General features: G+C 43.7%; 1 protein-coding gene across 1 annotated transcript in view; it reads right to left on the bottom strand.

The window, feature by feature from the left end:
* PKHD1 (PKHD1 ciliary IPT domain containing fibrocystin/polyductin) overlaps nucleotides 1-24327 on the bottom strand; it is a 1788124-nt gene that overhangs the window by 1074358 nt on the left and 689439 nt on the right. The window contains exons 28-29 of the mRNA XM_085609531.1: nucleotides 8932-9067; nucleotides 5669-5864 (exon numbers count right to left, since the gene is read on the bottom strand). Coding sequence (XP_085465657.1) covers nucleotides 5669-5864; nucleotides 8932-9067 — 332 coding nt within the window. The remainder of the gene's footprint in view (nucleotides 1-5668; nucleotides 5865-8931; nucleotides 9068-24327) is intronic.

Below are 24327 nucleotides of genomic sequence, written 5' to 3'. Positions count from 1 at the left end.
GTTTAGAAGAGTTTGTCTTAAGAGGCCAACAAATGTTTTAAAGAATGTTGCGTCATAGCCATCTGGGCCTGGGGCCTTGCAAGATTTTAGTATTTTAATGACGGTCTCTACTTCTTGAAGGGTAATAGGGCCGTTTATGGAGCTCCTCTCTTGGTCAGTCAATGTTTTGAGAGAACTTTTGTCTAGGAAATGCTTACTCTTTATTCGATTCAATTTGGGATTTGTATCGTACAATTTTTGATAGAATGTTTGGAATCTGTCCGCTATTTTGAATGGGTTTGTATGGATAGTGTCTATGTCATCTTTGATAGCATTCATGACTTTTTTCTGCATTTTGAATTTTAGGAATGAGGTTAGGGATTTCCCGGCTTTATTGGCTTTGCAAAGGAGCAGGCTTTTTTGTCTGTAACCCAGACCCCTGCTCTGGTGCTAATAATCTTGTTGTATTCACATTCCTTATTTAATACCTTGTTTAGCGTCTGTGGGTCCTTTTTAGTTATGTGTATCTTCTCTAGCTCCGAAATTTCCTTCACAAGGGAGTGTAACTTCTCATTGACCTCTTTATTCATATTTGATTTGATTTTAATTCTACTCCCTCTGATTGTAGTTTTTAATGCCTCCCATCTGGTGTGATGCAAGGTTTCATTTTCTTTGTTTTCTAGGAAATCATATCCCTTTTTATTTTGTGTTGTGTTTAAAATATCATCATTAAATCTCCACAGGGGTTCTTTCAGAAGCGGTGTTGTATCTGCAATAGTTAGGGTTATGCAGGAGTGGTCTGATATGACTCTCGGCTCTATGGTTGTTTGATTTATTCTGCCAACTGAGTTCCTTGAGATTAAGAGAGTATGTGGGAGTATGAGTTATGAGGGTAAGAGTGGAATGTGTAATCTCTTTAATCTGGGTTCTGTAGTATCCACGTGTCTATCATGTTAAATTTGCGTTTTTTAAGTATTTTGTGTGAGATGTTTGGTCTGTAGTGGCAATTCGAGTTCCTAGCTTAGTCAGGGTCTAGCAGGAGGTTAAAGTCTCCCGTCATTATGAGTGTGGCTGTATCAGGGATTTGACTTATTTGCTCCCCGATTTCTTCCTAAAACTCAGGAGCGTCACTAGTGGGAGCAGAAATATTGATTTTATAAAGATCAGAGTTGTTTTTAGTTAGTTTTGTTATGACCCATCTACCTTGTTTGTCGGCAGTGTGTGAGATTAGGTCTGTCCTAGCTTTCCTAGAAATGAGCGTTACAACTCTATTTTTCTTGCCCGCTAACACCGAATATGCTACTTCTGTGAACTGGTGCCCTTTAAGAAAGCTAGCAAGGTTGGCGTCTAGCTTAGCTTCTTGTAGCAGAATAATGTCTGCTTTCTGTTTATGTATGTAATCAAAAATCATCTTCCTTTCGACCTGGTGATTGAGGCCTTTAACATTCAGCGATATTATTTTAACATTTTGCTGAGCTGGAAAGGTCATGTTGTTGCTAGATGAAATCTTAGATCATTGATTCACAAGGAACTGTGTGGAAGTTGGGACATGGTGTGGGATATCATCGTGTAGACAGTAGAAGCCCCCCAATCCCTTCCTTCCCTCTAACGCCCCACCCTCCCCCAATAGAAACATTAGGCGTAGCGACAGCGAGAAGTTGCTTCCCTCTCCGGGACGCTTTTATGTGTGGGAAATGTTTCCAGTCTAGCGGAACTAAACGTAATAGCACTTAATAGACTGCTATTAAAAAAGTGTTATTAAAAACAGGGTTATTAAACTGACTAGCTGGATATTGGTTACTTTAAATGATGGGCATACAGCCATATATCCTCTGAAGCTGGTTTGCAAATGGCCTTGAGCTTGTGCGATGCATAACCAATTCTGGACATAAGTGGCAGCCTTCAAGTTGTGCAGGGCAGAAATAGACATCCTTGATCCAGGGAGTGAGGTACTTTTGACACATAGTTTCCTTGTATTTTAGCGAATTGAGGCACCTTATGATGTCAGATAGTTGCTGATTAGCGAAGATGACTGTGCTCAGGTTGCTTCATACAGTTTAGGTTTCATGGTAGGGTTTTTCTGTGTGGAGGTATCCATTGTGTAATCTTATGCGGCATCCAAGAATTTCTTGAGGGCATCGTAGTCTGAGAAGAGGTGACAGACCCCCCCCCTTGATGGACTGGAGCCTGCTAATCCCCCCTCCAGCACCTTGAGACCCTAACGGGAGAGTAGTCACGCTTAACAAACGACTGATTGAGGGGTGCCTTGAACGACTACTCTGTACTTTGCCAGTCCTGCGAAGGAGAATTGGTAGCCAAAAGCTCTCAATCTAGGTCAGAGTGCAAGAAAACCTTTCCTTGTATCAACGGTAGCCTTAGAGTAGTGTTCTGCTATGACGATTTTATTATTGCTCCAAAGAATGTGTTGGTTTTTCCTCATAAAGGCCCAGATAAGCTCGACATGTTAAAATCTCAGCGGTTTGCATACAATGGGTCTTGGGTGGGATTGGTTCAATGGCTTCCAAGTCTGCACTCTGTGAGTTCTGTCGAATTCCAGAGGCTTTCCAAAGGCCAGCTTGGTAACTTGTGGGAGACATTTTTCCAGAATGGACACACATGATCCTGCTTCGTCCTCACATTCCTCCAGTAGCCAAAAAATGTGAAGGTTACCTCTTCTATTCCTGTCCCCCAATTCTGATATCTGTCTGGAGAACACTTGTGTGGTGGTGTCTAGTTTAGCTAATCTCTTAGTCATCTCTAACACTTCATCTTCAACTTACTGTTTTCTGCTTCCCAAATTCTGGTGTTAGTTTCTTTCATGTCTTTACGAATCGCAGATATTTCGTTTTGCATAATGTCCATGTTCTCTTTGGTGCACTTCACCAAATTGTGGACCTCCACCAGTTTCTTTAGGATTGCTTCCATTGTGGTATTGATTTCTTGTTTATTTTTGATGGGAAAGTCTGGATTTGGTGGGTCAGCTTTCACTTACTTGAGGCTTGCCTTATTTTCTTTTTCAGACATATTTGTGTATATGTGTCTTCCTGTGCGATTTCTTTGCATATAGCTTGGAGTGACTAACGTAGAAAGATCACATAGGTATTGGCGAATGACCCCTTGATTTTTATTATGGTGCCAATTACGATCCGGTAAAAAAAATTCCCGTACGACTCGTATCCGGTCTTTTTACAGTACGAATCGTACAAGTGCCGTACAAACTGGCAATCACGATTCGCATGGTAAAAAGCCCATACGAGTCGCATTGGGAATAATTCCCCACACGTCCTCGGGTCGGAAAAAGTGTCCGACACGTCCTCGGACGATTTACCGTACAAACGTGAAAAGCGAAGTCCGACCGGGGAATCACGATCCGTCCCGGGCGTCCGAATGTACAACCGTATGGTTAAAAGACCGTCCGCACCGAACTCCTATAACAACCATGGAGACGTCCAAACAGGTGCCCGGTACGTGCCGTACCCCCCCCCCAGCCCCCGCATGTATGCGCCGTACCCCCCCAGCCCCCGCATGTACGCGCCGTACCCCCCCAGCCCCCGCATGTACGCGCCGTACCCCCCTCAGCCCCCGCATGTACGCGCCGTACCCCCCCAGCCCCCGCATGTACGCGCCGTACCCCCCCCAGCCCCCGCATGTACGCGCCGTACCCCCCCCAGCCCCCGCATGTACGCATCGAACCCCCCCGTGTATGTACACCCGAGTACGCGTCGAACCCCCCGTGTATGTACACCCGAGTACGCGTCGAACTGTACGTGTCGAACCCCCCCGTGTATGTACACCCGAGTACGTGTCGAACCCCCCCGTGTATGTACACCCGAGTACCTGTCGAACTGTACGTGTCGAACCCCCACGTGTATGTACACCCGAGTACGCGTCGAACCCCCCCGTGTATGTACACCCGAGTACGTGTCGAACTGTACGTGTCGAACCCCCCCGTGTATGTACACCCGAGTACGTGTCGAACCCCCCCGTGTATGTACACCCGAGTACGTGTCGAACCCCCCGTGTATGTACACCCGAGTACGTGTCGAACTGTACGTGTCGAACCCCCCCGTGTATGTACACCCGAGTACGTTCGAGTCGTACCCCCACCCGTGTATGTACGGTGCGTACCCCCAGCGCGTAGCGCTGGGAGTACGCACCGTACATACACGGGTGGGGGTACGACTCGAACGTACTCGGGTGTACATACACGGGGGTACGGCGCATACATGCAGGGGCTGGGCGGGGTACGGCGCGTACATGCGGGGGCTGGGGGGGGGTACGGCGCTTACCGGGCCACCTACTCTGGTCGTTTCGTGCCGTACTTCGCTTTTCCGGCACTTTTTGGGTGCCGTAAAAATATTGCCGTCCGGACTGCTGTCGGTTCGAATCGTACTTCCTGGGTCGTGAAACGCTGCCTGGAAGCGTCCCGACGTCACGTCGCAGCATTCCCGGATCACATTCGTATGCATATTTTCGTCGGTCGGTGTTTTTTACGATTCGTACGGAAATGGTGTTTCCGTGCGAATCGTTATTCCATGTTTGTAATGTTTTACAACCGAGTACGAGTCGGACGGAGAATACGCTCCGACCGACGGTTCGTACCCGGTTTTTACCGGATCGTAATCGGCACCTATATCTCTAGTCTGTACTCTAATTTTGTGGTCAGAGTGTTACTTCTGAGGAAGTTCTGGGTGCTTGTGTCGTGAGACTTCTAGGGAAACTATATGTTATTTTATTTTATGTTCTGTGGATTACTTCAGGTCTGTCTTCCATTGATGGGTATGAGGCTCAGATCTAGGCCCTGATGTAAGTGCTACGAGTAGCTCTGTTTATAGTGCTTGTTGTAGAGCTATAAAGCATCCATTTAGGTCTCAGACCATGTTGCGGTAGCCCAGTGGTACTCCTGTATATGCTGCATACGCTGCCTTCGTATCGTGGTGTTGTGGTTCTTACGCCGCCATATTCAAGTCAGGTAGGATCAGGCAGGGTCAGGCACTCTCAGTTCCCAGGTTTCACTCGTACACCTTTCCAGGTCATTGTTATGGGTTGATTGCAACTACTGCCAGAGCGTGTGGCAAGACTGCACTGATTCCCCCCACTGGGGGTACATCAGGCCAAACAGATACTCTCCAACTATATTGCGAGTGAATTCCGCCACCTTGGAGTCAGGTACACCATGTGCTCTCATTACACTCCATGCACACCATGCGGTCACAGATTACGGTAACGTATCCTTCGAAGGAGAAACTATCTCTTGTTCAACCCTGTGTGAGTGAGGAATACCACATAGGGGTCATGACACCTAGACGACTGGACTTCTGCTACACTGTAGGCATGGACACACTGAGGAAGCCATAAGACCACATACAGGGGTATATAGAGATTCAAAATACAAATAATAGTTGCTACTTCCTTCTCCTTATAATAGCATGCTCTGCATTTGTACCATTATGTATATAAGGGCCAAATAATTCTAAAAAAAAACAAAAGTACCATTGAATTAGGTAATATTCACACCCGTTAATCACACAGCTACAAAACAAGGACTGCGAGATAGCAAGTGATATGTCAAAAACCTAATTAGCATAATTTCTGTTGACAACATTTTTAAAGATTCTAACACCAAAGTACATTTCTTTATGTCAAATCCTATACATGAACCAGAAGAAGAGAAGAGAGTTTTTCTTACTCAGTAGAATTGACTTGAACTCCACTGATTGTGATGGAAATGTTGTAGAGCCCTATTGGCATTGGAGGTAGAATGGCCTCTATGCTGTTTGATGTCTGCCTTTTGATGTCGGCCATAGTACTTTCAATTGTGACTTTGATATCCTGATCTTCATGGCTATCAAAGCGTAACAATCCAATAACCAGTATTTCACCACCTATGAAAAAACAGAAAAAGCATAACAGTGAATGGAAGCTAATGAAGGGAAAACTCAAATGAAATAAGCAAAACTCTTCTTTCCCCCTATAACATCTCCCCCAGCATTTGCTGTCAATCTCATAGATTGTGGCCTTTCAAAGTCTCCCATGAAAGCTTGTACATTTACCATTGTCTAAACTCATTACAGCTTTGCTAAAATTAACCAAACTTCATTAGCAGGAAATGTGGGGCATTTCTTCCGAATACGTCTGCTGAGGTCTAATCAGGAAGCCTGTGACTCATTTTTGACTCCTGGTTACTACTCTTTGCCCAATTTTGTCTTCGTATTCTTATACTCAACTCGGATCTCCACATCTGGAATCTCACAGCACTTTACTTTGAGTCTAAAAGAACGATGCAAATCACAGTAGCAGCTGCACTATTCTCAGAGTTATTAAGCTTTTCTACTTTTTTTTACTATTGGTGCTGCTGTCTGATTTTCAATTGTCAATCCTAGTAAGGTACATGCACCAATTTAGGAAAGGATGATAGTGAAATGGATTATGTTACATGGTGATGACTGACCCTCAGCAGGAAAATACTTTCCATTAGAGAAGAAAAGGCCATCTGCTCGTAAACTCCGTTGGGCTAAGTTTCAACTTGACCCAAAAACATAACTGCAGGAAATAATTGCCCTATAATAGACAAGTGAAATTACTAAACAAATTACCTCTGGAGAATGAGGCAAATGTATGTCCAGAAGAATAACAGGTTTAAAAATGATGAAGCTCACAACCAAGGGTAATGTCTAGTGTGCTTATCGCAGACGGAGATGTTCAAGTGCAGAGAAAGACCTCAAACAGGCAAGAGATAGGTTTCCATCCTCGTCTGTTTCTACCCTCGTGAACATCATTTGGGCGACTGACTTTTAAATGGCACCTGAGTATGGCCCTAAGGGTGACATCTGGCACACCAACATTATCACAATCACTAAAATATCATACATATTCTCTCATGTATTGGGAAAAACATTAAAAACTCTAAATAGCTTTAGCCTCAAAAATTGTTGAAACAATCTGCCAACTAAGAGCTATAACCTAATTGTTTGACGTGTTCATTTTCTTATGAAATATGAAATATGCACAATAAAAACTTCTCAAAAAAGATATTGATCTTCAAAACATCTGGTTTCAGATGGGATCATAGCTCTGAAATCTCCATGTTAATAATTCTCAGCGATGCTTTGCTCATCCACGGCCGTGGTGACTCCAGCCTTCTAAACACGGTAGACTGATCCACTGCCTTTAACACACAGACAGTCACTAAGGGCCTCATTCTCCTCCCTCACCACACTTGCTCATGGAGTCCCTCAAGGCTCATCTTAAGTTCTTAGATTAGCCGGCCTCTATTTGAAACAAATCAGACGCCAGAACTGACTAAAACCAATACCACTGAGGGCATTCTGCCATACTTGAAAAGGTATCCTAAATCTGAATCCCTCAGCTATGTGACTGTTAGAGTCTTGATTTTCTCAAGACAACCTCAGATTACCATATTAAAATCCTGTGGCGCAGGAGCCTGCTCCATATTCACGAGGCAGCACTAAGCCACTTTATTTTTGCTTAATTCTGCCTGGTAAATATTGTTCCCTTTAACACAGTTTTCTGCGTTAAAGGGGGGTGCCATGGGTGTTGCTGGGGGCATTACCAGCAACATCCATTGCTTTTTGACACTGCCCCAGATTTATGAGAAATCATAAGTCTGAGGCAGGGCCAAAAACATATGCCTCCCCAGGGGAGGCCTAAGGGAGGCACAACAAGGAGAAATCTTTATTTCGCCTAGTTTTTCCTTTTTGTATGTGTGCTGCATTCTGCAGTATGCATAGAAAGAGGAAAAAGCCTCTTGTGTTTGTTTTTGTGCATGAAGGTTTCCAGAAACAATCATGCCCGCAAAGCAGGCACCCTTTCACCATGATGCAAAGGTGCCTGCCTTGGCGCACGGCAGCCCACTGTGCGCCGGTGCAGGGAAAATGGGCAGGAATGAGCAGTATCTGATAGATAGCGCATTTCTGCCTTTTTCTTTTGCCGTATGGCAGCGCAGCAGGAAGGCCTGCTACCGCCAGCCTCGCTTTCTCTATTAGGCTGTTAATTTTCTAAGCTCATCACTACATCTTTTACGGTCAACAACATCAGATTATTGTCCTGTATACTGGATGATAAACTACTCCTGCAGGCCGATATTGGCTACAACAGGCAACATCTTTCCCTACCAATTAAAATTCCCTAATTGTATTAAACACTTCCTTCCTGTCACTGATTTGCTGTCCTAAACCCAAGCATTGGCTCTAGACTAGAATATGGCTTCACCCTTGTGCCAGGGCTTTCAAAGATCCACCTTATTTCACTCAAAGGCTTCATCCAGTCTAGCCACAAGTACAAGATGCCCGCAGAGTGACGCAGACCTCTGAGCAGCTTCGAATCCTTATTCTGGAACTCTCCTCCTTCACTAAAAGGCAGATTGTACCCCTATCAACCAGAAACACATGCCCTTGGAAGTTTGACTATCTTCATCACCCAGTACTTTCGAAACAAACTTGAAATGACTTCTATCTTTATGGCATGTATTCGTCTCATTCACTTTTTCTCTCTGCCCCAAGTAGTATTATGACCTCCTTCTGCCCACCCTCTGTCTTCTACGTTCCCACTTACCCTTGTTTCCTCATCTCTGAATACCAACTCGTTACTTTTCTCAGTCCTTGCACCATATAATATCTCAATTTATACAACCGACTCTTTTGGTACAATAAGGTCTTTTACTCTCTATTATCATATGTCCTACCAATTGATCATTTGTTCTAATACAACATTGTTTATTTTCATTTACACAGTTACAGTTGTGTTCTTTTCTTTGCACTTATCCAATGTAAATCCTAAATTGCTACAGTTTCACTCTTTGCACTTGTTCACTTCGATAGATCTTGCTCACCCTTTTTGTAGAATACCCTGATGTCACTTTTGGCAAAATAATTCAGCACAAATGTAATTTATGAAAACAGTTTCACACAATGGCTGGAAATGCCCCTGTACCTGCTATGCTGCTGGTATTTCTGCTCAGGAATACCACGACTGGGTTTAAAGATGGGTCGTACTTGAAAGCATTTAAGAGGCGTAAAGACTGGTTTCCAATGATGACTGTGACGTCCACAATATAATCCTCAGAAATCTGCATTAGAATTTAGGCATAGACATTAATTAGAAAAACGGAGCCATTATAGTACGAGGAAAAATTGTGTGGTATGTCTTGACAGGACTTCGCTATTGGGGCCATTAACTTCCTGCCACTATATGCAAATTCTCAAAATAAATAGGTGTAGATACGCCAAAATATTTCAGATATAATGAATGTGCCTATACAAATATTTATTTCCACGTGTAAACCAAGCTATTTGCCTGTGTATGTTGAATCTACATTTATAAGTGGCTTTGTGAATAAAGCATGCACCTCAGTAGGGTCTTTATATAAAGTAATGAAATTTCAGAGAATTTCTGAAAAGATCGTTACTTTTGGTACAGGCTTTATCCTGTGACTTTTCCAAATATGTAACCGCTTTATTGAAATTTCCGCTCACACAGTATTGGTGTTGTCACCCACAAAGGAAATTTACAGCCATATTTGGCAATCTGAAAAAGAAAAAGATGGCAGTGGTAATAGCAGACTGCTTGCACATCTGCCTACAGTCAATGGTAGGTACGTATAATACAAAAGTACCTCAATAGTGTATATAGATATATAAGAAAACAGGGATTCCATATACAGAAACATCCAAACAATCCAGAGCACTACACAAATGCAATCATTTTGATCTGTCTTTCTCACAGATCCAACTTGTATTCACAGATAGTCCAATCCAAAATTCAGTTGACACGCAGGTCAGTAGAAGAGTAGTACTGCCGACACATATTTTGTCGTGATAACGACTTTTTCAAGGCTGTTAATTTAATATACACAACATTACATATTCGTAAAAACTGCTATTTTACATACATGTATGTTATTCAAAAAGTATAGACCCAATCTCTGAAAAGTGTGCAAGGAGAGGCAAGTGCTAAATAAATGTTAATATTTTACGCAAATTATATCAATAACCATGTATAGCGCTGTCATCAAACATTTAAGAAAAAGAAAAGGAAAGAAAAGAAAAGAAAAAATAGATACCAGCACCAAGTGATATCAAAATATTGCTGTTTCACAACCAAACAGGAAAGAGTATCTCATATCATCAACACCATATAGTGAAACATGATGTAGAGAAAGGCTTAAACTTAAGCCATAAAATTACCTCATAGATCTTTTTAGAAGCGATGAAGAAGTAAGCCACATATGCAAATTGTCAGAGAATACGGAGAAGTCCTTGGAGCCCCAAGGACTGATATAATTCAATAAAGGTCGGAAGTTTTTAACAGAGCTATCAGTGGCGGCTCGCCGAGGGAGTGCTATGGGGCGGCGAGGCGGGGCTGGGAAGGGGCAGGGTGGGGGGTAGTAAACTTCAGCATACGGAGGTACGGAGTTAGGTAAATAAATAAATAAATACAACAATTTACATTGCGCACTGCCTCGCCGAGTTGGCACTGGAGCGTGCGCAATGTAAATAGTTGAATTTATTTATTTATTTGATTAACTCCGTACCTAAGTATGCCGGAGTTTACTACCCCCCCACCCTGCCCCTCTCCCACCCCGCCCCACCGTCCCATAGCACTCCATCAGCGAGCAGCCACTGAGACCTATAATTTACAACTATGAAAAAGGAGGATACAAGAAAATATCAGGAATTGATAATAATTCATACTTAAGCAGAGAAAAATTAGATGTGTTGAACCTCGTATATTTTTTATAAGAAGTAAATGACCACTCAATACGCATTTTAAAAAATTCCCAGGAAATTACGTGGAGAATATAAATATAGAAACGGGAAGCAAGCTAGGAGGCTCGTACTTAGAACCGGTGGACCATTTTGGAGCAGTTCAAGAAGAAATGTGAAAACTCGCATCAATTTAAGGTTGCGTGTCTGTAGTACACAAATGTACTTTTTATGCAAGCTATACAGTTCACGGAGTTTAGAGATGATGTGCAAGCTGAATATCTCTAAACACGATACGTAACACTATCATCAAAAATTGTTGCAAGTTCATCTCAAAAGAGAGATACAGGAGTATAAATAATACCAGCAAAAAAAAAGGGGCAGTACAGGACATAGTATAAAAATTCACAAAAAATTAAGATTGCGTTTCTATAATATATAAATACTCCTTTTTGTGCAAGATATTTTGTATACTCAAGCTTTGTGAAGTAAAAATTGCATTAGATGCAAACTGGATATTTGAGTTAGAGATGATTTACAAACTAATAGTCTCTAAACGCCATTACGTAATACTGTCATAAAAAATAATTTCACATTCATCACAGAGGAAGAGATATCAGAGTGTGAATAGTACCAGTGAGTAAGAAAAAGATAACGCGGACAGAAAGAGCATAGAGCCCTGAGAAGTAAACACAATTCTGCCCATAGATAGTAGTACAAACAGAAAGAGCATAGGGGCACATGCATCATTGGAAATTGCGGTCGCAAAGCGAATCTGCCCCTTTGCGACCGCAATTTTTGCATTAGGGATGCATCATCCCAAATGCAAAAATCGCTATTTAGGTAATCGCTAAATTTGCGATTACTTAAATTGCAATTGCATTTATGGAATCACAAATTGCGGTTCGCTAAATGCAATGCAACAAAAAAATTATGATTTCCCATTTAAGAAACGCAAATTACCATCAACTCAAAGTTGATGGTAATTTGCAAGAACTTTGAAAATGCACAAAAGTGCATTTTTCAAAGGTCTATGTTGCACACATACATGCCCTCGGGGCATGTGTGTGTGCAACATGTTTTTAAATTACAATTTCAGGGGTGCATCAGGGTGTCCTTTTGGTGCCATTGCACCCTTGAAATTGCATGTGCAATTTGCGAGTACCTATTTGGTACTCGCAAAATGTGCCTGCAATTCCCATTGATTCCTATGGACCGCTAAGCAATATTATTTGCGAGTCGCAAATAAGGAATGTGTAGGAACATGCATAAGGAATTGCGATTCCTAAATTGCTATTTCTTAAAAATCGCAATTTAGGAATCGCCATTCCTAATTTTGATGCATGTGGCCCATAGAGCCAGAAAAATATACACAATTATGCCCATTACAGTGACATTTGCAAATGATAACCATAATTGGGTCTCCATTGTAGCACAGTACATAACATTATTAGTACTTAAACTTTTCTCCTAGAGTACAATACAAGAGAAGACCAATGCCTCTTACAGTAAGTCATATAGCAGATTTAGGAATGAATGAATATCTGTTACAGTTAAAGTTACATTACTACTACACACACATTTTTCATTACAGATGCATTTCATGAATAAAACGTATAGGGCATATGGGCTATGGTTATTAGACTAGTCAGTTTGGCATATTGCTTTGTAATCTACATTTCTATCAAAGACACAGTTTTGGCAAATGTAATCTTTTAAGAATACAAACAGTCCCCCATCCATATTGAGGCCATGATCAACTGACCTCAATTTGGTGATCCATGCCGCTTCAAGTTTACGTAATATGTGTGTCCTATCAACACCTCTCGGGTGGTCCTTGGCCACCCCCACTCCATGAAATCTGATCCGGGGCATGTCTGCTGTCCCATGGTGCGTCTTAACGTGGACAGCCATTGGATAATTACTGTTGCCATTTCTGATGGCAGGAATATGCTCTTTGAATACTTTCTTTTAATGGTCTAATAGTACTTCCAATATCTATACTATTACACACACATATAATGCAATATACCACAAACCTGGAAGTACAATTCATGAATGTTTCTATTTTGTACTGCAGTGGTATTATATTTGAATATTTGATCTTGTCTACTGTGTATGGGCAGACATTGAAATGTCCACATTTGAAAAAACCTATTGGTGGGGTGCGTAGCCACATAAGACCTTCTTGTTCATTTTTAGGGCTAGGGAAACTGGGACATAGTATGTTACCTATGGTCTCCCCCATTTTGTAAATGAAGCTAGGTTTTTTGGAAATAACCTTGTTGACATTAGGGTCTACTTTCAAAATATGCCAATGTTTGATAAGAATTTTGAGCAGCACATGTCTCATGGAGTTGTACGGGGTAATTACTGAGACTACCTGTTTCTTTCTGTTAGTTTTCTTCTTTGTTTATTAACAACTACCTACTATCCAGATTCATTATCCTACTTTTAGCCCTTTTGGTCATCTCCGAGCTATTGCCTCTGTCATTAAATCTCATAATTGCATTAGTCATCTCTACTTCATACACTTTTTTCCCACTGCAGTTACGTCTTAGCCGTGTAAGTTCACCAAAGGGGATAGATTGAATCTGAGACTTGGGATGTGCTGTGTGTGCATGGAGTATTCAATTACAGGCTGTTGGTTTCCTGTCTAGAGCAGACATGATCAAACCATTTTTCACGTACAGTTTTAGATATAGAAACAAAATCTCGTTTTTGTCATACTTGTGTGTAAACACAACATTGCAATGATTGGAATTCAGAAAATCCCAAAATTCCTGTATGAGTATTTCATCACCAATCCAAATCATCAGAACATCGTCTATATAACGACCCCAATATACCACATGATTGATTAATGTGTCCGGCAGGATGACCAGATATATGTTTTGTTCTAGCCAACCCATGAAAAGATTGTCGAACGAGGGAGAAAGCTTTGATCCAATAGCAAAACTTGTGGTGTTGCAGAAACCAAGTACCATTGTGTAAGAATATATTGTTATCAAGGACGAAAGTGATCATTTAGATCAACATAACTGTGGCTTGGCAGTTTGGGCTGGACTGTTCCCATGAGGAGGAGGGTCAAGACTGATTTGCCGATAGCTGTGTCTGAACTGGGGTGGCGAAGTGAGCTAATGTACGATGATGGATTCAACCCAGATCTGTGTCTGAAAAGTTTCAGCGCTCCATCCATCATCTCCTTATGTTTGCTATCATTTGCAAATGTCAACCTAATGGGCAGCATTGTGTATATTTTTCGGGCTCTATGGTCTTTCTGTTTGTACTACTATCTATGGGCAAAAGTGTGTTTACTTCTCGGGGCTCTATGCTCTTTCTGTCTTTCTTATCTTTTTCTTACTCACTGGTACTATTCACACTCTTATATCTCTTCCTCTGTCATAAATGTAAAATAAGTTCTTATGACAGTATTATGTATTGGTGTTTAGAGACAATTAGATTGTAAGTCATCTCTAACTCAAATACCCAGTTCGCATCTGATGATGCTGCAATTTTTACTTCACATATTATACATAATATCTTGCACAAAAAGGAGTACTTATATATTATAGACACGCAACCTTAAATTGTTTCTAGTTTTTACACTATGCCCTGTACTGTCCCTTTTTGTTTTACTGGTATTATTCATACTCCTGTATCTCTCTTTTGAGATGAACGTGCACATTTTTTTAATGATAGTATTATGTATCGTGTTTGGAGATATTCAGCTTGCACGTCATCTCTAAACTTAAATGCACAGTTGTCATCTGATGTTGATGTAAATTTTATTTCACAATGCTCGAGTGTACTGAATAGCTTGCATGAAGGGTATATTTATGTACTACAGACACGCAACCTTAAATTATTGCAAGTTTTTACATTTCTTCTTGTACTGCCCTAAAATGGAGCACTGGTTCTAAGTACGGGCCTCCTTGCTTGCTTCCTGTTTCTATGTTATATTCTCCACGTGATTTCCTGGTAATTTTAAAATACGAGTCAGAAATGCGCCACGCAAGACGCGCACACACTGAGATACTTTGTGAGCAGTTATGGGTGAGTGATCTTTCCCACTTTTTTCTGCCTCTAACTGGTAGTAATCCTACCGTTTATGCCTTTCACGATTACATTTCTGTCTTTTGTAACTTTTTATGTTGATGATAGCTTTGTATGTTTACCGCCTTTAAACCGGGCCGATCGTAGCCCGTGTTTTCCTGCTTTCCCCATTTAAATGTATGGGGCACATAGACGGTATAAGTTTGTATATCTAAATAGAATGGGCCGCAATACTTACCTAGCATTTGAGTTCCCAATAATTGTGCAAAGGGGTAGGTTCAATATATTTTATTGGATACGCTCAAATTTCAACATTATTTTTTAGAATCTCATTCTGAGAGTATACTCTACAGTGGTCATTCGCTTCTTATAAAAAATATACGCGTTATGACACATCTAATTTTTCTTTGCTTCAGTGTGACGTATTATCCATTCCTGATATTTTCTTATATCCTCCTTTTTCATAGTTGTAAATTATAGGTCTGTTAAAAACGTCAGACCTTTCTCGAAATATATCAGTCTTTGGGGCTCCAAGGACTTCTCCAGATTCTCTGACATCTTACATATGTGGCCTACTTCTTCATCGCTTCTAAAGATTTATGAGGTAATTTTATACCTTAAGCCATTCTCCACACCATGTTTCACTATATGGTGTTAATGATATGAGATACTCTTTACTTTTCGGTTTTGAAACGGCAATATTTTGTCTTCACTTTATTCCTATGGCCTGACTCTTGGGTGATATCACTTGATACAGTTATATATTTTTTCTTTTCTTTTCTTTCCATTTCTTTTTCTTAATTGTTTAATGACAGCACCATGCATGGTTATTGATATCAATTGCATAAAATATTAACATTTATTTAGAACTTGACTGTCTTTGCACACTTTTTAGGATAAGATTGGGACTACACTTTTTGAATAACACACATGTATATAAAAATAAAATAGCAGTTTTTACAAATATGTAATGTAGTGTATTTTAAATTAACAGCCTTGAAAAAGTAATCATCACGACAAAACATGTTTCGGCAGTAGGACTCTTCTACTGACCTGCGTGTCAAACTAATTTTGAATTGAACTATCTTTGAATAAAAGTTGAATCTGTGAGATAGACAGATCAAAATGACTGCATTTGTGTAGTTCTCTAGATTGTTTATATTTGGCAATCTATTTCAATTAATTTCTTGGTTAGCTCCAGATCTCCAAGTCTCTTTATTCGTTGTGATTGCAGTAGGTCTCTCTAACATATTAGAGTACGGCCTCACCATTGGCCATGCTGCTAATGGTTGCCAGGAAAAGTGGGAATATAGGCTGGTCTCCCAACTGGTTGGTGAGTCTAGAAGTAGAATCGGTAGCCTTTCTTAAGGCAGTTGTCATGCTGGTGCTACTCTTCCAGGGACCCTTATCTTCGTCCCTGCTAGCTTAATCCTTCGGGTGAGGTAGTTCATTATTCCTAGTAGATGGCACAGACAGGTGGATCTCATTTGCATACATCATGCCCCGGAAAATAAATCCCTTCTCCTTGCTCTGAAAGTGCTGTTTCATTACTAAACAGGTGAGGAACAACAAAAAAATAGAAAAATCATCTTGGGCTAGATGTACGACGCGCAAAATTGCGCCTCGCAAATTGCGAGTTTTCTGCGACTCGCACATTGCGAGTTTTTTGCGACTCGCAAGTTGCGAGGCAGTATTTTGGATGTACAACAGTGTATATCACACTGTTTGCGATTCCCAAAGAGGTCACACATTTAGAGACTCATGAATATTAATGAGCCTCTCGCAATTTGCGACCTCATTGGGAATGGCAGGCCCTCCCAGGTATGGTGGCCAACTGGGCTCAGCAGAACACAATTTTGAAACTAGGTGAGTTCTGACAATCTTTACCGTGTTTAACTCGTTTCTCCCTTGCAGATCTTGTCTGATACTCTAGACCTGGATTTTCCCTTTGGCCTAAACGATTTTTGTCTATTATCTCATTTTTTCTGTTTTTGTCTTGTTTTTTTCTGCATCAGCGGCGAATCTACTGGAAATGAGGTGCCTTCGCTGCTTCTTATCCGTCTAGATTGAATTTTTGGCGTGTGGGTTTCTCGCGGTGCAATTACTTTTGAGTTTCCCCTGGATTTGTATTCTATCTAGGTAAATACCTTTGGAGTTGTAATTATATTTATGTCGGTTTATCTGTATATATATCCTCAGTCTACATTCATTATTTTTCTGTTGGTTTAGTATGCCATCGCTTAGTCGCATTGAAACCTCCTAGAAGTTATCTCGCTGATATATGTCTCTCCTATCGACACAGGTAATTTTCTGTTCTAAATGATGTTCGTTTGCATATTGGTTATTCGAAGATTCGTCTTTGTTTTACCTGCATCTACATTCTTCTTCTTTTTTCCTTTTGACTCTTTATCTTTTTCATCCCTCTTTGTTCTAATTTTTCAGTGCGCACGTTTAACCTCCTGATTTTAATTATATTATTGTATATATTAGTTCTTTTGATGCAGCTGAGATACTTTTTGTGAAAATAACACATATGAATCTGTTCTCATTGGTCTGTTTCAGTTTCTTTTTATGTATATACGTCATTCTCCTCTGTTTTTGTTTCAGGTCCCTATTTTGATTTGTGTGGTTCTGTTTTCGCCCTGAAGAAGGTGGTTCTCCGTTCTTCGGAGTTGTTTCACCGAAACGCGCGTCGGCGTTTTACACAAGGGCCCCTCCCTCTTGACCCTCCATACTGGACTTAACATCTAGATATACTGTCTTCCTCTGAAATCCTTATTCCACCTAGACCTTTATACTCATTTGTGTTCTTGAGTATTTCTGTGAAGACTTTTTTGAGGGTTGGGTTCTTTGCGTGTACCACTTATTCAGCTCCAGCATAAACAGCACAGCTGTATATATTTTGATGAATGTGTGTGATTGGTTGTGAATGAATGTGTATATGACTAGACTTTTCCTTTTTCTCAAGTGGGAACCTGTGTTTTTTGAATTTTGTCTCACAAAGAAGCCTTTAATGTATTATATTTATATATATCGTTTATCTTAATTAATGAAATAAATATTTGTATAAAATTCCAATTGAAGTGGTTGTGTACCTATATATGTATGCACTTGTGTGTTCTTTTTCCTTTTGTGTGTCTCTAGCTTGCATCTAAAAATATTTATTGATACTGTGTACCTTTTTGATAAATAGGGTAGAGTTCTCTTCCTTTTGCTCTGAATCAGCAGAACACAATGTCTGGGACTGCTTTTAAATAAAGCTGTTTTTTTTTGTTTTTTTATGCAGCCCGTTTTCCTTAAAGGAAAACGGGATGCATTTAAAAAATTTAAAAAATGAAACGTTTTTGTTTCATTTTTTGAGAGCAGGTAGTGAGTGCTCACTGGGACCACTGCCCTTTCTTAAAATATATTTTCCCCTTCATTTGCAAAGGGGAACGGGTCTCCTGAGGACCCCTTCACTTTTGTGAGTGCATTACCACCCTCTTGAAGAGGGTGGTAATTTGTATGTGTTTTGCGCCCGCAATTGTGGACGCAAAACATTCAAAACACAAAACACTCTCTCTTGTTGCATCGGCTTCGTCTTGCAGGGGTCTCCGGATTAGTTCTTAAATGGCTTCATTCCTTTTTATCGGATAGATACTTCTCCGTTTTTGAGGATGAGGTGTCATCGAGCCAGCTGCAACTGAGTCACGGCGTTCCCCAGGGATCATCACTAAGCCCCACGCTGTTTAACATTTATATGAGACCTCTGGCTGAGGTGGTGCTTCCTTGGGGAATTCAGCTTATCACCTACGCCGATGACACGCAGCTGGTTGTTTCTTTGGTGAGGGACGATGCTTTACATCAGGGGGTCAACAACCTGACCCCGTGTCTCACCAAAGTCCTTGAATGGACGACCTCGTCTTGTTTAAAGTTAAATGGAGCCAAAACGGACATTATGCTGTTGGGCTATAAAGCCCCAATTAACTTGGACCCCTGGTGGCCGCACTGTCTGGGACCCCCTCTGAAGCCTAAGACCAAAATAAAAAGCTTGGGGGTCTGGTTGGACTCCGCCCTGAACTTCCAACATCAGGCTAATAAGGTGACCGCGACCTGCTATGGGTTGATGAGAGTTCTTAAAAAAGTCCTAGACCTTCTTCCTTTTGAAGCTAGAAGTGTATTGGTCCAGTCGCTGATTCTTTCGCGACTGGATTATGCTAATGCTATCTATTTGGGGACCCTAGCAGCTACAATAAAAACTCTGCAAGCTGTGCAGAACTGCGCAGCTCGCTTGCTTATGAAAGTTCCCAAACGATGTTCAGCAAAGGCCTCAATTTGTTTGCTCCATTGGCTACCAATTCAGGAAAGGATTGTGTTTAAGACTATGGTGCCGATTAGGATCCTGGAGAAACCGGGTACGAACCGTCGGACGGAGGCTTTTCTCCGTCCGACTCGTACCCGGTTGTAAAACTTCACAAACATGCAAGTACGATTCGCACGGAAACACCATTTCCGTACGAGTCGTACAAAACACCGACCGACGAAAATATACATACGAATGTGATCCGGGAATGCTCCGACGTGACGTCGGGACGCTTTCAGGCAGCGTTTCACGACCCAGGAAGTACGAATCGAACCGACAGCAGTCCGGACGGCAATATTTTTACGGCACCCAAAAAGTGCCGGAAAAGCAAAGTACGCCGCGAAACGACCAGATTAGGGGGCCCGGTACGCGCCGTACCCCCCCCAGCTCCCGTGAGTACACGCCGTACCCCCCCAGCCCCCGTGAGTACGCGCCGTACCCCCGTGTATGCACACCCGTGTACGTACGTGCCGAACCCCCGTGTATGTACACCCGTGTCCGTACGAGTCGAACCCCCACCCGTGTACGTACAAGTCGAACCCCCACCCGTGTACGTACGAGTCGTACCCCCACCCGTGTATGTACACCTGTGTACGTACGAGTCGTACCCCCACCTGTGTATGTACGGTGCGTACCCCCAGCGCGTACTCACGGGGGCTGGGGAGGGTACGGCGCGTACTCACGGGGGTTGGGGGGGGTACGGCGCGTACTCACGGGGGCTGGGGGGGTGTTCGTTGCGTATGTGGGCACATGTCTCCATGGTTGCTATGGGAGTTCGGTGCGGACGGTGTTTTTTCCATACGGTTGTAACATCGGACGTACGGGATGGATCGTACTTGCGCGGTCGGACTTCACTTTTCACATTTGTACGGTAAATCGTCCGGGGACGTGTCGGACACTTTTTCCGACCCGAGGACGTGTGGGGAATTATTCCCAATGCGATTCGTATGGACTTTTTCCCATGCGAATCGTACTTGGCAGTTTGTACGGCACTTGTACGATTCGTACGGTAAAAAGACCGGATACGAGTCGTACGGGGAAATTTTTTACAGGATCGTAATCGGCACCTAAGTGTCTGGCACATAAGTCCATCCACAATATGGGCCCTTCCATTTTGGATCCCCTGTTTCGTCGCCATCAATCGGTTAGATCTCTTAGATCCAACCAACGAAATCTGCTTGTAGTTCCCAGGGTGAAGTTGGCCCGGGTGGGCGGCCGCCTACTCTCTGTCAAAGCGGCTAAAGGATGGAATAAACTCCCTGACAACATCAGGCATGAATCAAATCATATCGCTTTCAGGAAGCAACTAAAGACATTTTTGTTTAATAATGTCCTCTAATGTCCTTTAGGTCTTACAGCGCTGGGATGCTCTAGGGTAGCCATGCGCTATACAAGAAAGTATTCATTCATTCATACATGGGTTGCACTCGCTATTAGGAAGGGAACACCCATTCCTAATAGCGAGTCGCAAAACCTATTTAGCGAGTCACAAATAAATTGTGAGTTGCTAAATAGGCTTTGTACATGGCCTGTGCTGTCATTGCATGCGCAAACAGGTTCGCAAACCAGTTTGGACATGCAAAAACGGTAGTACATCTGTCTTTTACTTTTGGTGATATTACAAGAGGATACAAGCAGGTTGCCCTCATAACTTTATACATGCGAGAGGATCATTAGGAACACCAACAACTGATAAGGTTTGGGCCAAAGATGACCCCTACATAGGTGATGGCACCCCAATGCTACTTTTCTTTTGAGCTGTCTCTTTTCTGCTTACATTCCACTGGAGCACTGTAAAAAAATCACACATGCCTATGGTGAACAAACAATGTCCGCCCACCTGAGCAGGCCAAAGCTCAATAAAGTAATGTCGCAATACTGGGGTTAATCAACAGGGAGAGGTGAAAATATCACATATCTCCATGGGAATCTATTATGCAAGTATAGCATTCACTGGATGTGTGGTGTTAAATCAGACCTTTCAGAAGTTTTTGAGGAATGTCCGAAACTTCTCACCATGGGGCATATTTACAAGGGCATTGCGTTAAAGGAACTTCACTTTAAACGACGTTCCGGTGGCACAATGCCCTGCTCCATATTTACCAAGTGGCGTTAAGCCACTTTTTGTGGCTTAACGCTGCATTATAAATATGGAAATCTTTCATGCAGATATCTGTATGAAAGGGGCGTGCAATGAGTGTTGCTGTTGGCGTTCCAAACGACACCAATTGCTTTTTGACGCTGCCTCAGATTTACAAGGAGGTGTAAATCTGAGGCAGGGAAAAAAATGAACGACATGCAATAGCTGGTGTTAGAAAGGCAAAACGAGGAGAAATACTTTTATTTCTCCTCGATTTTGCTTTAGCTGGGTGAGAGGTAGCTAATTTTAGCACCAGTGCGGGGGGCGTGGCCTGCTGTGCTGCGAAATGGCTGCTTCTTGAGCGAGCTCCGCCGGCCGGAATGTTATCCTTGAATGATCCTGCACTTTCGGATTGACTGGACCCGCCCGGACCTGCTGCGGGGCTGGCGCAGGCTGTGTGGCATGGGCAGGGAAAAAACTGAAGGTGCGTGGTGACAGAGATGTGAGACATCACCTGCCGAAGTATTGGCTGCGGAGGGACCGGACGCCTCTCTGGTGCTTGGGAGGTGCCGCCAAAATCGAGCCCGGGGCACCCGTGCCGCTGAAGGCCCTAAAGCCGGCGTGGTGACTCTGCACCTATTACTGGGGGAAGGCCTGGCTGAGCGGCCCTGCGGAACCCGGACGCCGACTCCGGCATCGCTGTCGCTGCTCTGCTTGATCACCTGTGGATCCAGCGGGTACGCCTAGGAGGCTGCTCGGACCTGGGCGCGGCCACGGAAAGTGTGACATCCTGCCCGGTCGCATAGAGAATCTCTTGGTGCGGTGCGGGGGAGAGGCGGGCGCCGACCTTGAGGAGCGGGCGCTGCTGCACCGGTGTGTGCTGCTGCTCCGGTGGCGGTACTGGAACTGCCGATCTGCGGTGCCGGTGAGGGCGCATTTGGCGGCCGCCATTTTCTTCGGTGCAGGAGCTGCTATCAGCGTGAGCATGCTGTTTGGAGAAGCAAAGGAGGTGAGACACCGGGCTGTAGCGCTGTACCTGCTGTGAGGATCGTGGGTGCTGGATGCAGGACGAAGGTACCCCCTGCGAGTTGTGAAGGTGATTTGCTGTGATGCTGTGCGGCTGCTCCCCCCCTTGGTGTCATAGGCACGCATCAGACTGACTTGGGTGTATTGGCCGGCACGGTTGTACCTACCCGCTGAGTAGCGGCTACTCAAGACTTTTGCGGTCGCCTGGCGCTGGGCCGCATTCGGCACTATCACTAAGCAGGCGTTAGGGTCAGCCTGGATCCTGACCATTGCAGGCAGAGCCGGGAGGAGATCGCTGACGCCCATAGCTGCCGTGGAATTGGGCCTGCCTGTCTTGTGGGCAGCGCCCGGTTATCCCGTGCTCGGGGCTGCAGAGGCGGTCGATAGGCCTGATCGGCTCGCGGCGCGGCGAACGACACACTTTTGAGGGTGGAAGAAAGGTTGTGGCCCTGTCCCATCGTGCCGCTTGAAGGACACCTTGCCTGTACTGCGCAAAATATAGGAGGTAGAGATCCATTCGTGAGACAGCGGTATTCCTTTATCCTGCAGCTCGCAGGTGTCGCAGCGTGCCCGCCGACATGGGGAAACACAATGCGAAACAGCCGAAACTCACCTTCGACCATAAAAGGGCGACGAGGCAGGCAGAGTCCGAGGCTGAGACGCAGGCGGAGGGCCGGCGCGAACCCGTCGCAGAGCACCACGGGGAGGATTTGAGGTCCCTCATGCTGGAGATGAGGTCTAGTCTCCGCAATTTTGACACTAAATTGGACACCCTCACATCGCAACTTGACTCTGTTAAACCGCAGGTTGCCACACATGAATTGCGCCTAGACACGCTCGACAATCGTACAACTGACCTCCATGAGTTTCAAGTTGAAACTAAGGAGCAACTATCGCATATGGATAAACTACTGAGAGTCATCAGAGCGAAGAACGACGATTTGGAAGCCAGGTCGCGACGCAACAACCTCCGCGTTACGGGGATTCCAGAAACTACAGCTATGTCTAAAATGCAGACCTATATTGCGGACTTACTTCATGAACTCTTTGACCCGCATCTCTCTACAGTCTTTGTGGTAGAAAGGGCGCACAGGTCGCTGGGTCAGAGACCGCCAGTTGGAGCACCGCCTAGGCCTATCATTGCAAAGCTTCTGAACTACCAAGATAGAGACATTATCCTTAGGCTCGCCAGAGAGAAAGGCAAGATCACGCATCAGGGAAACGCCATTTCGTTCTTTCCGGATTTTACCCCAGCTGTCCAAGCGACGAGGAGGGAGTTACTCCCGGCTAAGAGACTCCTTCTGCAGGCGCAGGTCTCCTACTCTTTGCCCTACGCAGCGAAACTTAGGGTGTCCTTTGAGGGCACCACACATTTTTTCACAGATGCTAAATCAGCGCTGAAATTTGCCAAACACGTAGGTGGCAGGAGGCATGGGAAGCAAACTGAGGGTGCGGAGGCGACAGCGGGCCATTTGAGTGACAATGACTAACAAGGGTATCGTATTGATGTATATTGTCTCAGTGGTTATGCAACCTGGTGAACCTGTGCCTTGTTGTTGCGAGTGTCTGCTCCTCCTTCTAAAAAGTCCTGGCCTGTTTCCGCTGGTGTGGCCTTGGGCGGACCTCGACGTCTGCAGATCTTCCGGCCACCCTGTTCCACACGGGGGAGACGCTGGCACAGTCACGCCCCCATGGGAAGGTTCCTTGACTTGTTGTATGCTTTCTATTTTGGGATGGGTAATCCACAACCTGATTGGGGGGTTGGAGTGGGAGGTGGGTGGGTAGTTGGGGCTTCATTTGGTTCCTTAATGCCTGTATCAACGTCATCCGATATGTGGTTGCTGTCCTATGTGGGGGATGTGGGTGCTGTGGGTCTTATCGTTTCGCTATAGGGGACACACACAAATCCCCTACTGTACTGAACTGTTTAACGTGGAATGTCCGGGGCCTGAATGATTGTAGAAAAGCTAGATTGGTACATGCTTTTTTAGCCCGCCACAACATTGATATTTGCCTACTTCAAGAAACCCATCTGAACACCTCACCGTCGCCGAGGCTTCGCCACGCCAGATGGGGACATGTATATTCTGCAGCGTATTCCAACTATGCCCGAGGGGTGG

This window comes from Triturus cristatus, chromosome 6 (genome assembly GCF_964204655.1).
Source record: "Triturus cristatus chromosome 6, aTriCri1.1, whole genome shotgun sequence".
NCBI classification, from domain to species: Eukaryota; Metazoa; Chordata; class Amphibia; order Caudata; family Salamandridae; genus Triturus; species Triturus cristatus.
Note: the sequence above shows the minus strand (reverse complement) of the source record. Positions and strands in the feature narration are given on the sequence as shown.